The 16869-nt window shown below is 43.9% G+C and overlaps 1 protein-coding gene across 3 annotated transcripts in view; it reads right to left on the bottom strand.

Annotated features, from left to right (window-relative positions):
- Window positions 1-332: 332 nt before the first annotated feature.
- The window catches only part of CDC16 (cell division cycle 16), a 31546-nt gene continuing 15009 nt past the window's right edge, over window positions 333-16869 (bottom strand). For all 3 annotated transcript variants that reach the window (XM_069970901.1, XM_069970903.1, XM_069970902.1), the window contains 8 exons: window positions 12443-12516; window positions 11443-11568; window positions 11081-11233; window positions 10924-10987; window positions 10778-10839; window positions 8492-8627; window positions 7091-7181; window positions 333-1591 (listed from right to left, as the gene is read on the bottom strand). In XM_069970901.1, the coding sequence (XP_069827002.1) occupies window positions 1323-1591; window positions 7091-7181; window positions 8492-8627; window positions 10778-10839; window positions 10924-10987; window positions 11081-11233; window positions 11443-11568; window positions 12443-12516 (975 nt within the window). In that variant the 3' untranslated portion in view covers window positions 333-1322. The remainder of the gene's footprint in view (window positions 1592-7090; window positions 7182-8491; window positions 8628-10777; window positions 10840-10923; window positions 10988-11080; window positions 11234-11442; window positions 11569-12442; window positions 12517-16869) is intronic.

The raw sequence follows: 16869 nt of genomic DNA, 5'->3' as shown, positions 1-16869 counted from the left end.
GGAGCACAGAGTTCGTAAGAGAAAGTCAAACTTTTATGTGATTCCAGCAAAAACTTCTTGGGTGTTTTTTATTTGTCAGTCAGGGGGTGTAGTTTTAGTGAATTTATGTACGTTACTTAGCGTTAAGAGCAGGAGGACTGGTAGGTAGATCAAATAATGTTCTGTAGTGGTCTATAGTAGTAGACGAGTTAGTAATAGTACAGTGTTTAAAGTTCCAAGCCACTGAAATGATAAAAAGATCACCACCTGCTTGAGAAACAAAAGACAAATGGATGAGCTTACTGACTTGGAATTTTGACTGGCACATTGGGTAACCTCGTATTGCAGCCAAATTTTTATAAAATCTTTTTATTAATGCCATTAAAATGGGTACAAACAAAGACTCTGGTCCTAGCCTCTCTGAACAAGTCCTTACTCACAGCCTATAAAAGATTTGTTATATAACCCCTCTAATTTTCTATGCAGCTAAGAGGCAAAGTAGTGGTATATTACTGTACAATATTTTTGACAGCATGATTTAAAAAGATTTTTACACATTTGGCTAGACTTCTTGATATGCTTATGGGCATTGCCACCTGCTGGGTTCTGGCTAGCAGTATAGGATAATGTGTGGAGCTGCTGGACTGTACAGACCCTCAAAGTCTTTAAATGAACACTTTTAAGAAGAATTGGAAATGCAGACAACAGAACACATCCTCACTAATACTCATGTAACTGGAGCTCCAAAGACCAAAAATCTAATGTAAAGCCTTCTAATAAAATACCAAACAACTCATGAAAAGGCATGGGAATGAGAAAATAATTACTACATTTGCCAGAAATACACACAAAATAACTTAGCTGGAGGTGATACATTTAATACATAGAAAACAAACAAATAAAAAATGTTTTGTCCATCCAGTCATTTATTGTGGACAAAACAAATTTGGTGCAAGTTGTACATTTCAGAGTAAAGAAATTTCACATTATCAAACCAGAGTGGTCCGTGGACAACAAATGTAACACATTAAAAGATTTTTCTTTTACATGTGATCAGGTATACAGCAGTGTAATACAATCATCCACAGTACAATGTTTAAAAAAAGTAATATGTGAAATACATTTTACAACACTAAAAATGTAAAACCTTTTAAGGTAACCTACCATTAAAGAGTTTCCAACAGGGGAAACCAGCAGCTCATAGCTCACCGAGCTTCACTAGAACTCCTGTGATGAAGCAAAGGCTTCTTTCCCATTTCAGGCAATACGCGGTGTGCCAGTCCACTATCAAATATCTAGACTTCAAGTCCCAAGTAGTATAAGCAGCCATAATGCTCTACTATTTATGAGCTGTGGTCAGACATTGATGTCTCGAGCATCATATCACTTTCATTCATCTCAATCTCAAGTGCTTCTTCCATTGGTGATTTGGCATCAGATGACTTAGGTAGCAGATGAGATGTTTCCAAGGCCATGATACTACTTTCATCAAGGGATTGACGTTCAAAATCAAATTCCCTATCTTCCCAGGGAGGTGAAATGATGTTCTTCAAGGTTTTCATTGTATGGACGTCAAAGTCATAACATCTTAACTTGTCTTTTATTTCTGTTCCTAAAAAGAAAATAATGTTATGAGATAGTTACAGAAATGTTGGCTAAATAACTCAATTTTGGCACCTGTATATAAGATATGGTTGAACTGAAGCAGGTGCAGAGGAGGGACTAAGGAAAATAATGATTTATTATTCTGAATAATGGTGTGTTTACACAGACAGATTTATCTGACAGATCTTGGAAGCCAAAACCAGGAACAGACTATAAACAGGGATCAGGTCATAAAGGAAAGACTGGGATCTATCCTCTTTTTAAATCCATTACTGGCTTTGGCTTCCAAAATCTGTCAGATAAATCTTTCTGTGTAAACGCACCCTAACATGTAAAACAGATGAAACAAACATTCAGAAACTGTAAGTTTCTGTACAGTAATTGAGAGGATGGAAAAAACACAAGGGCTGACAGACTGCAGGGAGCATGAAGGAATGAGCAGGGCAGATGTGGGCACATACATGCGGCACTCTGTCTGGGGAGAGAGAAGTTACAGCTATGAGGAGATTACCTCCACAGTCCTGTCCCCTGATGCAAGCCCCAGCCTGAAGTGCATGTGCTATGATTTGGAAGGTGAGGGAGACTTCCTGGGTCAGAGTGCCGTAGACCCAGCTATGCAGACCATGCCCCTCCTCCATTTACGCTCCCACCCAGTACAGGGAGCTCTTAAACCAAAGCAATGCTCTTAAACCAAGTCACAATTTTGAAAAACTGTGAGCTCTTAAACCAAAACGCTCTTAAACCAAGTAACTCTTAAACCAAGGTACCACTGTAGTTACATTCCTAATACATTTTGGTCGGGGTCAAGATGTTAGGTTAGCCCCCAGATCCCTGAGGATGGGACAATGTTGTTATATTTTTCTGTTCTTGGTTTCTTTTCACATTTATATTAAAGGGATGCATACTCTCTATTTTATATTCTATATGAATGTGAAATAGAAAATGGGGTATCCTATTGTATAGTGGTTTACCATTATAAAGCATGGGGTCTAAAGTCTTAGGATGTAACATTAGAGGAGCTAGAGATGCTAATAAATGGTATGCTATATTCTCCTATATGCAACAGCACCAACCTTCAATAATGTGTCTCTCCAAGACACATCTAACTAAAGATAAACCTATACATATTGTGCAACAGGCTTATCATTCGGTCTATTCCACACATGTATTCTTATACATAAAATGATACTATTTCGAAGCTTCAAAGGGGTTGTCCAGCAAAAATCCTTTTCTTTCAAATCAACTGGTTACAGAAAGTTATACAGATTTGTAATTTACTTCTATTAAAAAAATCTCTAGTCTTTCCATACTTATTATCTGCTGTATGTCCTGCAGGAAATGCTGTTCTATTTTCAGTCTGACACAGTGCTCTCTACTGACATCTCTGGCCGAGACAGGAACTGTCCAAAGCAGGAGAGGTTTTCTATGGGGATTCATAGAAAACAGAGACAGAGTTTCTGTCTTAGCCAGAGATGTCAGCAGAGAGCAGTGTGTCAGACTAAAAATAAAACAACATTTCTTGCATGACATACAGCAGCTGATAAGTACTGGAAGTAAATAGAAGTAAATTACAAATCTTTATGACACCAGTTGATTTGAAAGAAAAAGATTTTCGCTGGGCAACCCCTTTAAAGTACTGACAGTAAAGTAATGACTCAGAGGGAAGATTTGTTCGCTTGCACCGCTTAGTGTTCCATGCGCAGATAATATTGATCACAATTTATATTCCCCCACCCTTTTCAGGAGAAGTGTATATAAGGGTACTTTTTTTTTTTTTTTTTTAACTACAGTGCTTAAGGTACCAACTCTAATCATTAAAGATAATATTGTATTGTTACCCCACCTACATAAGTGCTCAAGCAATAATACTATATCGGAGTCGCAGCCTACTATATTTAATAGATTGGTAGAAGAGTCAGGGTTATGCAACTTTTGGCAGATAAAACACCCTGATCAGAATCAATATTCATGCTACTCTAGGTTTATCAAGAATTGATACCTCCCTTGTAGTATTTCAGACCATTCCCCTTTCAGGCTATGATCACACTACGTAAAACTACGGCCGTAGTTTTGCCGCAGAACTAGGGCCGTAGTTTTGCGGGTGGAACATAGTCTTATTTTCAATGGGATCCCGGCTGGAGCGTACCCACATCGTATACACTCCGGCTGGGATCCCATGCGGCGCCGGAATAAACACACAGTGAAGCAAGCGGCTCCGGCTATGGGAAGCCCTGATGCGGGCGCGCGCTGATGCGCCCGCATCAGAGCTCTGCGGCCGGAAAGATCATCCAGCCGGTACTGGCCGAGATGATCCGGCCAGAGACCGGCCGTTTCGTGACCTAGCCGGGGTCACAGAACGGCCGGTCTCTTACCTAGTGTGAACATGGCCTTAAGGTGGAATTGTTCATGGGAAGGAGGGGAGGTATATGTGCCCTACCCTGGAGATTCCACCTTATTTGGCTACAATTGGTGCATACTGATGTAGTAATAGCTACAGCGATTAAAGAGTTTCTGAGAAACAATGTAGGATCCACGTCTCTTTGCTGGGCCTAGGAATTCTTAAAGGTGTTTGTGTGTGGTCAATACATACAGAAAACAAGTGCTCATAAATCCAGGTCGCGTGAATTAGTTAACTCTCTCCAGTGGTAGACTCTCTCACTAGTGGCAGACTCTGAGAGGGCATACATTTTATCACCCATGAGAGAAAAGGAAAAGTGTTGGTTAAATTCCCAGGCTCAGTATAAGGATCATCTGTTACAAACTGCTGAAAATAAGCGTTTTTTTATTAAACAAAAAAGGGGAGATTGCAGGTCACTTATTGACCACAGTGGTCACCTCTCAGGCGGGTCCCAACCACATTTTAGAACTGCAGTCTAATGAGGGTCAGACAGTTACAGTGGACTTAGATATTTTAAACATTTTAAATTATTATGTTGAGGTCTATAAATCCAGGGTCACATTGGGGGATGCAGAGTTAGATGACTTTCTGAAACCCATATGCATGCCTAAGCTAACAAACAACGTGAGGGAAGATCAAGACAAACGCCTAACAAAAGAAGAGCTGGAGGAGGCCCTAAAATCCATAGCTAATAAAAAGGCTCCAGGTAGAGATGGTCTAACTGAAAAAGTTTTTAACAAACATGCAGAGAATCTTCTTCCACACCATGTAGCAGTATATCAATGAGGCACTTCAACCTGGAATATTACCACAGTCTATGAGAGAGGTGATAATAGTGGTATTACCTGAACCTGGAAAGGACCAGGAAAGGGCTGCCGGTCTCCTATAGGACTATCTCTTTGCTGACATGTGATGTCAAACTTGTGGCCCACATACTAGCAAATAGGTTAACAGCTATAATCCCAACATTGGTACACCCTGACCAATCAGGATTTATGGCAGATAGGTCCACATCCCTGAACCTTTGCAGATTACACCTCAATCTACAGCTGCGTAAAGGGGGGGGGGGGGGGGGGGGGGAGGTCTGTGCAGTAGTGGTTTCAGAGTGGAGCTTTTTGTGGGCATTTATACACCACTTTGGTTTTGGGCCTGGGGCAAGGGCCTAGGGCAAGAATTAAGGTTAATGGCGGAATAATGACCGAGTGGCCCACGTTGGAGCATCGGATGCGACAGGGGTGTCTGCTGTCACAACTCTTTTTTGTGCACAAGCCAAAAAGACAGAAATGGCTGCACATCGCACCCATGGCTGACACAAAAGCTTATTTAGCTACATTTAAAACCAACATCAGAAGTTAGTATATAATTTGGCCAAACCATATTGTCTCATGTACCACGTGCAGGTCTTCTAATACACATGAGTCCCTAACCAAAAATCATCACCGTGCCGGTCAGCGACCACAATCCCTGCAAAACGTGCGCAAGCAGAGAAGGGGGGCCACGGAATGGCCCTGCAACCCCATTGTCACAGGACCAGACCCTAAAAGGCCCCCCCGGACCTCGCAGGCGGAAAAAGTGGACGCCAAGCAACACAAGTGTGAACAAGCTCTTACCTCTCTCTCCATTCCTCTGCAGGTAGAATGGGAGAATACTATGAGATCCTCCCCTTATGTACACAGGTGCTTCCTGCTAATTTGGATCACATGGGTCTTACAAAGCACGAGTGCTAGCCACAATGAAAAAAGGGACAGAATACATAAAATATGCACTAGCCAAAAAGACAGAAACGGCTGCACATCGCACCCATGGCTGACACGAAAGCTTATTCAGCTACATTTAAAACCAACATCAGAAGTTAATGGCGCCTGCGTGGTCCGGGGGGGCCTTTTAGGGTCTGGTCCTGTGACAATGGGGTTGCAGGGCCATTCCGTGGCCCCCCTTTCTCTGCTTGCGCACGTTTTGCGGGGATTGTGGTCGCTGACAGGCATAGTGATGTTTTTTGGTCAGGGACTCGTGTATCAGAAGACCTGCACGTGGTACATGAGGCAATATGGTTTGGCCAAATAATATACTAACTTCTGATGTTGGTTTTAAATGTAGCTGAATAAGCTTTCGTGTCAGCCATGGGTGCGATGTGCAGCCATTTCTGTCTTTTTGGCTTGTGCATATTTTATGTATTCTGTCCCTTTTTTCATTGTGGCTAGCACTCGTGCTTTGTAAGACCCATGTGATCCAAATTAGCAGGAAGCACCTGTGTACATAAGGGGAGGATCTCCTAGTATTCTCCCATTCTACCTGCAGAGGAATGGAGAGAGAGGTAAGAGCTTTTTCACACTTGTGTTGCTTGGCGTCCACTTTTTCCGCCGGTGGCGCCTGTGGGGTCCGGGGGGGCCCTTTAGGGTCTGGTCCTGTGACAATGGGGTTGCAGGGCCATTCCGTGGCTCCCCTTTCTCTGCTTGTGCACGTTTTGCGGGGATTGTGGTCGCTGACCGGCACAGTGATGTTTTTTGGTTAGGAACTCATGTGTATTAGAAGACCTGCACGTGGTACATGAGGCAATATGGTTTGGCCAAATTATATAATAACTTCTGATGTTTGTTTTAAATGTAGCTGAATAAGCTTTCGTGTCAGCCATGGGTGTGATGTGCAGCCATTTCTGTCTTTTTGGCTTGTGCACAACTCTTTTTTGTTCTGGCAATGGAGCCTCTGGCGTGTCTAGTGCGGTCATCACAGATATTCAGAGGGTTTCAAAGAGGGAGCAGGAATGAGAGAATATCATTATACACCGACGACATCCTGTTGTATATAGGGGATGTCCGGTCCACACTACCTTATGTTATGTCTCTCATTGAAGACTAGTAAATGGTCCAGATTATTAAGTATTGGACTAGGTATGGGACAGGGCCAAAAAGCTGTTAGATATTACAGGATTTTGACCCTCTATATGCCTTTATGGAGAAACCCCAAGCTTGACGAAATTTTCTCACTATGGGAGGAGCATGGAGTCTGTCAATCCGGTCTTCAAGTGCTGCTGGCAATTCTAATCAAATAAATTCAGCAACTAGAATTGACTAATCAGGTGTGAACATCTAAGAATTTGACACTTCTTACCTATGTATGCTTCTGAATCACCAATGTACATTTCTATGCAATGTCCAAGCATCGTAACAGAAAATGTATCATCTCTTCTTAGACCAAGTGCCTGGGGGGGGGGGGGGGAAATAAAATTTTTTCATCACGTTCAAGAGAACAAGAGAATTATATGTCCTGCACAAATAACATTTTGTAGCATTACCACTTTAGTAGACAAGAGATAACATTGTAAAAACTTAAAAGGGTCTGTATCAAGTTGTTTTTTTTTAATGACAATAGCACTTTACTGAAAATGATGTTCCACATAAAGAAAATTGTACACTACCAAAGGTCACTGATGCACATATGCCCAGATCACACTAAAACAGTGCTCTCCTCCTCGCCACCTAAGAGCCATAACTTTTTCACCTACAGAGCCGTTTGCTCATGATCTATAGTTTTTATTGGTACCATATTGGTGTGAATGGGACTTTTTGATTGTGTTATAAATTTTTTACGATATATAATGTGAAAAAAAAATTCTGGGCCTTTCTTTCCTTTCATTTATGCTGTTTGCCAAGTAGAAACAATTTTATATTTATTAATAATAAATATTATACATTTGAATTGTTTGGACAATACAGCATGCTAAAATACCAAATATTTATTTATTTTCTTTACATATTTTTGTTGGTAAAATGGGAAAGGGGGGCAATTTTAACTTTTATTGGGGAGGGGCTTTGTACGACTTTTAAAAAGCTTTTAAAAGTCCTTAGGGGACTTAGAAGCAATTATTAGATTGCTTATACTGGTCAATACTATGCTATTGCATAGCAATGATCAGTGAGATTGGCACTCTGCTACTAGAGTCTACCTGAGGCAGACTCTAGAGATAGATCACCGATTGGGCAACACAGATCTAGGTTAAAGACCTCCAGCTGTCAGGGAAACTGATCAGGACCCCCGCAGTCACAATCGTTCACTAAGTGTACACTTTGTTCCTTCATTTGCTGGGATAAGGAGAAGTAAACGATCGTGGTGACAATTTTAATTACGACTGTAAATTACTATTGCTCTGTGTGTTATGGTGAATGATTTCAGGTCATTTCCAAATGCGCTCATTTGCTATGGTTAATCAGGGACAACAAAAAGTCGCTTCGTCTAATGGGACCCTAAACAACTGTTAAAAAAAAAATATTGGGGGCTGGACAATCTCTTTAAAATGTATTTATCAACATAAAGCAAAAATAATAAACTTTTCAAGTATATTGTGCTGAACTGCAAAACCACACAAAGCACATAGACAGCAGTGGAACAGGTGGTTCAAAAAGTTAGTCTGATAGCTATCTGGCCGACAGGATTCATATGGCCTTGATGTAAACTAAAAGGATTCATACATGTGCCATTTATAATGTAAAACTATACGATCTATAATCTCACCGTGTGAAAATAATCAATTGCACTTTCAAAGTTTCCCATTAAACTATGTATGTATCCAATGGCAGAATAAGTGGATGCATTTTGTGGTATAAGAACCAGGGCCTGGCGATGATATTCCAAAGCATCTTCGTACTTTCTATAGTAAAAGAAGAAAAATAATTCAGATTACACTGCATGTACTGTTTACAGATATAAATGAATCTGGTAAAGTTAAAGGGAACCTGAAGGCCGCTCGACCCCCTGCTAGAGCCCCGGATACTTACCCTATCTTGCCAAGTCACGCTCCTGGAGCCGGTCCCGGGACGGAGAGATCCTTGTCAGAAGGCCGACGCACGCGCTGCAGAGATGAGTCCGACGCTCATAGAGAATGATGGCTCCATTCATTGTTTACAGGCATCGGACTCATCTATGCAGCGCGCACGCCGGGCTTCCGACAAGGATCTCTCAGTCCCGGGACTAGCTCCAGGACCGGGACTTGGCAAGATGGGGTAAGTATCCAGGGCTCTAGCAGGGGGTCGGGTGGCCTTCACCCCGGCACGGGGGTGACAGGTTCCCTTTAAGATATGTAATGTGCCCTTTGATAATGAAGAAGGAACCAGCAAAATATAGATTTTTTTTCCGCAGAAACCTGACTGCATTGTCTATTGGTTCTCTACTTCAGAAGTTTCATAATAAAATGCATTTAAAAAGTCTCCAGAACCCTTCACTTTTCACATTTTATGTTGTGGCTTTGTGCTATAATAAAAATAGAGTTTTCCCCATCAATATGTGGTCAAAATAACTAAGTGAAAAAAAGGATGTTAGAAATCTTTGCTAATTTAATGAAAGGAGAAAAACTAAAATATTCCATTGAAGTACAGCAAGTATTTAGACCCTTTCCTCAGTACTTGGCTAAAGCCCCTTTGGCAGTGATTCCAGACTCCAGTCTTCTTGGGTATGAGACCACAAGGTTTGTACTGGATTTGGGGATTTTCTGTTATTCTTCTCTTGAGATCCTGTCAAGCTCTGTCACAGTGGATGGGGGTCAGTCCGTGGATGCCATTTTCAGGTCTTTCCAGAGATGTTCAGTTGGGTTTAAATCAGCAACAGCAAACTCTGCCCATCAGCTGCTGATCGGCAGTTATCTATTCATGCCGTGTACAGGCAGTCAACTGTCAATCAGCAGCTAAAGGGGGGGGGGGGGGGGGGGGGGGGGGGGGGTGAGAGTAGTGTGGCACAAATCCCATTCTCCTGCATTTCCCACATGTCTGAACAGAATGATGTAAGTAATGGTGTGTTTACACAGAGAGATGTATCTGATTATTTATCAGATTATTTAATGGATTTGAAAAGAGGAGAAATCTCAGTCTTTCCTTTATGACCTGTTCCCTGTTTATAGTCTGTTCCTGGCTCTTTGGCTTCACAAATCTCTCTCTGTGTATATGCACCATAATAAACCAATCTGTTCAGCATTTCTGTCACTAGCTTATTCTGCCCTCCTTTAAAGGGAACCTGTCACCCCCCGTGCCGGGGTGACAGGCTCCCGACCCCCCGTTAGAGACCCCTATACTTACCTCATCCCGCCGGGTCCCGCTTCTGGATTCGGTCGGGTCCCGGAGATCTCAGCCGCTGCAGCCCGGCGCGCGCGCTGACAGATGAGTCCAACGCTCATAGAGAATGACGGAGCGCTGGACTCTCCTGTCATTCTCTATGGGTGTTGGACTCATCTCTCAGCGCGCGCGCCGGGCTGCAGCGGCTGAGATCTCCGGGACCCGACCGAATCCAGAAGCGGGACCCGGGGGGATGAGGTAAGTATAGGGGTCTCTAACGGGGGGTCGGGAGCCTGTCACCCCGGTACGGGGGGTGACAGGTTCCCTTTAAGGCAGCATAAACCTAGTGGCAGATTCCCTTTAAGAAAAAGTCAAGTTGAGATTTGCCGCAGAAACCCTCCATTCTCTTGAGCTTATCACATACTTCAAAATAAAAACAAGTATGCTTCACTCCAGAAATGCCCTAAAAAACAACAGGAATGTCCCTAAAATGCTAACATTTACACAGATTCCGAATAAAGCCCACCATTTTGCACTCTAGTTTGCATGACTGCACAAGTATTGCATTACAAATATATGCTTTCATTGTCAGTGATAACATTGCAAAAGGTTTTTATTTAACCAGCCTATAATTGCCTATAAAACTTAAAAGAATACAATTTATTTTAAATTTGATACAACTACTATACATTACAGTCCTGGATTTTTCCTGCAGGCATGGAAACAACCATGATTTGCAATTACTATATTTACTTACTTAAGCTTTCTTCGGACATGACCCAAGTTGTTCAGCAAAGGTTCCCACTTATCAACTGTAACCTGTACAACAAAGAAAAATACGCTACCTGTGATTTCATGTGATGCCAACTAGTCTAACAGCTCATGTTTTGAGTAAAGTTTTACCTCATTGCCAATTGCTCTGATTTTTTCTAATGCTTCCAGGAACCATTTCTCTGCAGTTTTCCAGCTATAGAGAAAACAAACAGAAACAGGAATGAAAATTAACAAAAAAAGACAATACAAAACAATACTAACGGTGACTAGAACCTCTAATACTTACTCTCCATTTTGAAACGCCACTACACCAACTTCATGCATCACAAATGGATCTTCTGGTGCGATACTCAAGGCTTGGCTAAAAAATCTTTCTGCTAACTTTGAATTATTGGTAAGCCCATACTCCAGTCCAATATACAACATTGGCAAATGGCATCTACAAATAAAAAGAAGAATTCAAAATATTACCAAAATAAGCAATAAACACCAATATTGTCAGGGGTTTCATGTGAAAAACACATCTGACATATTCTTTTAAAAAGGTGTGATTTCTGTGCCTCCTACTGATCAGGCCTCCCATGCAGGCTCTTCCTTTATTGTATGGCAGACAAGGAATATATATATATATTACATGTAACAACATACCCTTTCATCAGTTGTGCAGCAGTGAAGTAGGCAGCCATTGCCTGGTCATGCTCACTCTCCACTGCAAAGGAGTGACCATATGCAATCCACGCAGGCCCGTAGCTTCTTTCTAATGTGGTGGCTTTGCTACAATATAACACAACAGTATTTCAGTATCATAAGTGAGAATGTGATTATATTAACCCCTTTAAGGACCAGGCTAATTTTGGCTTTAATGCCCATTTTTTTAAATGTGACCACTCTCATTTAGAAGCGACAGTCCGCTCGGCTAATCACTGACTGGGACGGTTCCGTGCATGAGCACTATTGATTCAGAATAGGACTCGAGCATTAAACTGACCAGGGGTGTTCGTATCCATAGTTATCTGAAATTCCATCAACAGCAGAGACAGCACACTGACTGGGTAAGGAAACATCATGACAGGTACAATGTAACTTAATCAGGTAAATGCAATTCGTTGTTTTCTGTTATCAGCCATTTAAGCCTGGGGGAGGCTGACTGTAGAGGAAATACTAGTTATAAGCAGAATGGAGGAACAAGAGCTCAATGGCCCATGGTTCGAGTTCATACAAACACTGGAATATGGGACTCTTATTTAACTGTACATCAGTGTGTCTTTTGCTTACAGAAATGCTACCATCTATCTTTCTATATTTACCATTGAGGACCGCACTGGCACCCCCTTCACTTCTTCCTCTGTGATACCCTTGTTCCCCCCCCCCCCCCCCTCATGCTTGTAGTTAACTTAAGACTGTGAGATGATAACCTTGATGTATTATTGTAAGCCACTGATAATAGTGTCAGTCATCTCTGATCTGTTTTCTATGTCAGATATCCATTACCATTGTTCTGATTATTGAATATTATGTAACTTTATATTCTTTATGACTGTATACTGTTCACTTCACCTGGTTATTTTACCCCATTACTTTTTTCTGTACCCTAAATTTGTTTTAAATGAAACTTTGAAAAAATAAAAAGAATGGAGGTACTTTCCACCTTAGATATCGCCTGGCATGTTCATTTTTATGCCCAACCATGAGGTAATAGCACCCTACAGCAAACCAGGAAACCTGAAGTAGTGAAGAAAAACACAATTAGTTACAATACAAATATTTTACAGAACAAATTACTAGGAAGTCAAAAGGTTATGAAGGGTGGGGATCCTACCTCTATAACCCCTTCCTAAGCACCAAACATTGGAAACTCTTAAAGGGGTTGGCCACTTTGTAGTAAAATAGTTCAGTGTACAGTATCAGGCTAGGTTCACACTACGTAAGTTTCCGGCCGTAGCGCGCTCCGTGAATAAGCGGCCGGAGATTTACGTAGTTTGCGTACAATGGAAAGTATAGGATCTACGGCTGCACAGTTCACACTACGTAAGAACTTACGCCCAGATCGTATGCGGCGCCGTAAAAAATGAACCAGACCATTGTTTCGGGACGGAAATGCTGTAACTTACGCCCGAAGCGTAACATGCGGTCCTGTACGGAGTGGTGATTTCTTCTTTTTGACACTTTGATTTGCTGATCCAAAAGGTTCTGTGGGGTATCCGGGGCTAGCCGAAGATATCCTAGTAAAATAACGCTGTCAGATCGCTACGTACGCCGCTCGGGAAGTGTACGTACATTATGAGCGCAAGTTCGCACACCGTACGTAGCCGGCCGCAACTTGCGTAAATTCCGGCCGGAGTTTTACACGTATATGTCCAGCCGCGAAAAATATGCGGCCGGACATATACATAGTGTGAACATACCCTCAGTAAGTGTACTCACTGTATATACTGACAGCATAGGGCTGGGCGATATTGGCCTAAATCAATATCGCGGTTAATCGTACATGTATCCTCGGTAACGATAATTGAATAATAATTATGACACTCCCCTTTTTGCAAGCCACACCCACTTGGCCGTGCCAAACTGGCAAAATTTTGATTCAATAAATCAAAAAATAAATAAGGAACACACTGAGCAGCAACACAAAACTGTGCCATTTAGTCTATAGTCATTATTATCTCAGCAGAGACCTGGACGTGTATACAAAGGTATAAAGTTATGTTCACACTACAGGATGTGTATACACAGGTATACAGCTATGTACATACTACAGCTGTAGGAGCAGTGCAGACTTGGAAAGTAATAAACCCTGTTACTGTACAGGATGTCAGCTCTCTAGACCGATAGTAATAATCCTATAACTGTACAGAACATCACCTCTCTACTCTGTTTACACATGGTTACCATAATCCTATTCCCACATGTGACACCTCCTTGCAGAGCATTCTCACAAAAGATAGTCTGCAGAACTTTTTGCTACTCTCCTTCATTGCAGACCATTGTCCCACATCACTGTCTTACAGCCTCCCACATGACAGATCTTTGCAGAACATTTCCCCCCTACAAGGGCACCCTGCAGAGCATACCCATGCAGCACATCTCTGCAGAATATCCCCAACCCCCCCCCCCCCCCCCCCAGTACAACTCCCTGCAGAGTATTTACTACTTTGGAGAATTCCCCCACAACACCTCTCTGTAGAGCACTGTACCCTTCACAGCACCTCCTGGCATAACATTCCCCCCATGACACCTCTCTGCAGAAGATTCCCCCCACGACACCTCTCTGCAGATTTTACATGGGACAAATATTACCACCTCTCACTATTATCACTACATACTGAATAATGCTACCACTGCTACGGAATAAAATCCACAGTCCAATATCACCAGTGGCCATATAGTGGCATAAATAAGCTCTACACACCATAAGTGATTACAGTGCAGTTACAGCCAATAACTCACAGGAGGCGTCTTCTCCAATCGGAGTTGCTCACTTTTTCCCTTCTTCTCCATCCAGCCTGGGCCCCCATGAGGACTTCTCTCAGTAGGATCTGCCAGACAAACAGTTTAGGCTCCTCACTCATGCCCCATCATCCTACACATCTATTTGCTCCATCTATTCCCTCATATACTAGTTAGCCCCCCCTCTGTATCCATATAGTAGTTAAGACCGCTGTGTCCCTCATTAAGTAGTTAGACCCTGGGTCTCCAAACTGCGGCCCTCCAGCTGTTGCAAAACTACATTTCCCATCATGCCTGGACAACCAAATCCAAAGCTTTAGTTGTCCAGGCATTATGGGAGTTGTGGTTTCGCAACAGCTGGAGGGCCGCAGTTTGGAGGCCCATGAGTTAGACCCTTCTGTGCCCCCCCATATAGTAGTTAGGCCCCTCTGTGCCCCTATATAGTAGTCATACCCCCGCTGTGCATCTGTATATTAGTTAGGTCTCCCTGTGCAGGTAGACCCCCTAGTAGGTAGTATCCCCCATGTAGCTATTTCTCCCATTGGTAGTGTCCCTGGTAGGCATCCCCCTGTGATTTACCCCCCTGGAAGTTAATTTCCCCCTATGTAGTCAATTCCTTGGGTAGTTAGCCCCCCTTCTGTAGGTATCTCCTCCATATAGATACCTTTCCTGGTAGTTTCCCCCTACAGTTATCTCCCCTGGTAGTTATCCTCCATCCTTCCCATCTAGGCATCTCCCTTGGTTAACCCCTTCCTTAATACAGGCTTCCACCTGCAAATTACCTCTCCCCCCCATGTAGGCAATCCTGTTAGTTAACCCCCCGTGTAGGCAATCCCATTTAAATTAAAGGGAACCTGTCACCCTGTGGCCCCAGGCAGCAACGGACAGCGATGTGGTAAGTATATTGAGCTTTATTGCAGGGTATGTCTGTTCCTGCTTGGGGCCACAGGGTGACAGGTTCCCTTTAACATCCCCCCCCCAATGTAGGCAATCCCATGTAAATTAACCCCCAGTGCAGGCAATCCCATGTAGATTTGTAAATCCCCCCCCCCCTGTGTAAGCAACCCCATGTAAGTAACCCCCCTCCCCCCATGTGGGCAATCAATTGCATGCAAGTTAACCCCCCACCCTTCGGGCAATCCCATGTAAATTAACCCCCTCTCCCCCATGTAGGCAAGCCTGTTATTTAACCCCCAGTGTAGGTAATCCCATGCAAATTAACCCCCTCTCCTCCATGTAGGCAGTCCCATTAGTTAACACCCAATGTAGGCAATCCGTTCTAATTAACCCCCTCCCCAATGAAGCTATCCTCCTCCTCCCCTTCTCCATGTCTGCATCCTCATGTTAAAACAAAATAAAAATCTTTTACTCACCCAACTGCAGCGTCTCCTTCATCCTGCTCTCAAAGTATGAGTGACGTCACTCATGCTCCGAAGCGCTGAAGAGGGAGAGCGGCCTCTTGTGACTGGAGGCAGAACGCAGTTAAAGTGACAGGTCCGGAACGCCATTTGCAGCACCCGGCAGGTCCGGGAGGCCGCCAGATGCTGCAAATGATGTGATGTCAGGGGGGCTGGGTCACCCGGGCCCCCTGATGCCGCCAGGCCCCGCAGAGCATTCCCCCACCTGACACCTCTTGCCCGCTTTCACGTGGAGCTCGGGGGGGATCCATATCGTGCAGGAATCCCTAACTCCCAACTCTATGGGACAGCATGAAGTGCTGAGGGTCCCGGGCTGCGCTCCCTTCCCTCCATCCTGTCACAGGGGAGGCAGCTGGTGGTGACTTGGGCAGGTTATCCTCCTACCCGACTCAGCCCGCGCGAACACACTTCCCTCCCGGCGGCTTGCATGTGGATTTCCTCAGTCACTGAAGAAGCAGGGGCCGCGGGAGCGGGTGATAGCGTCGCTACGCCCCCGATCCCGCTGTACAGCTGCAGCACTTGCAGTGACGCTATCACCCGCTCCCGCGGCCCCTGCTTCTTCAGTGACCGAGGAAATCCACATGCAAACAGCCGGGAGGGGAGTGTGTTCGCGCGGGCTGAGTCGCGTAGGAGGATAACCTGCCCAAGTCACCACCAGCTGCCTCCCCTGTGACAGGATGGAGGGAAGGGAGCGCAGCCCGGGACCCTCAGCACTTCATGCTGTCCCATAGATGATGCTGGGAGTTAGGGATTCCTGCACGATATGGATCCCCCCGGTCTCTGCTGTCTATGCCACCTGCTCCTTCAGACACCGAGGAGCTCTGTGTGTGAGTGGCCGGAGCGGCTGTCAGTGTTCGTCTGACAGGGAAGGGTGAAAATACCGCAGATACCGTCGGGCAAAGTTGAGGTCGGTTAACCGACGCCAGTGACGGTATCGGTATTTTCACGGTATACTGCCCAGCCCTATGACAGCAGCTCCCTGTGTACCTCATAGAGCTGAAATCCGGATTGCGCTGCCCTGTTCTGAAGTGATTCTGTCCATAAGATGGTCTACGTGGAGGAGCATGAGACCATGCCCCGCTCCCAGCCCCCAGCACTGAGCATGTATATGCCTTTGGAGAATACTGTATATACATGTACATGTATATGACTTTGGAGAATATGGTCACATATTCCTCCATGTCGGCCATCTTATGGACAGAATCACCAC

Source organism: Dendropsophus ebraccatus, chromosome 5 (genome assembly GCF_027789765.1).
Source record: "Dendropsophus ebraccatus isolate aDenEbr1 chromosome 5, aDenEbr1.pat, whole genome shotgun sequence".
Taxonomy (NCBI): Eukaryota; Metazoa; Chordata; class Amphibia; order Anura; family Hylidae; genus Dendropsophus; species Dendropsophus ebraccatus.
This window is presented reverse-complemented; position numbering and strand designations above follow the sequence as displayed.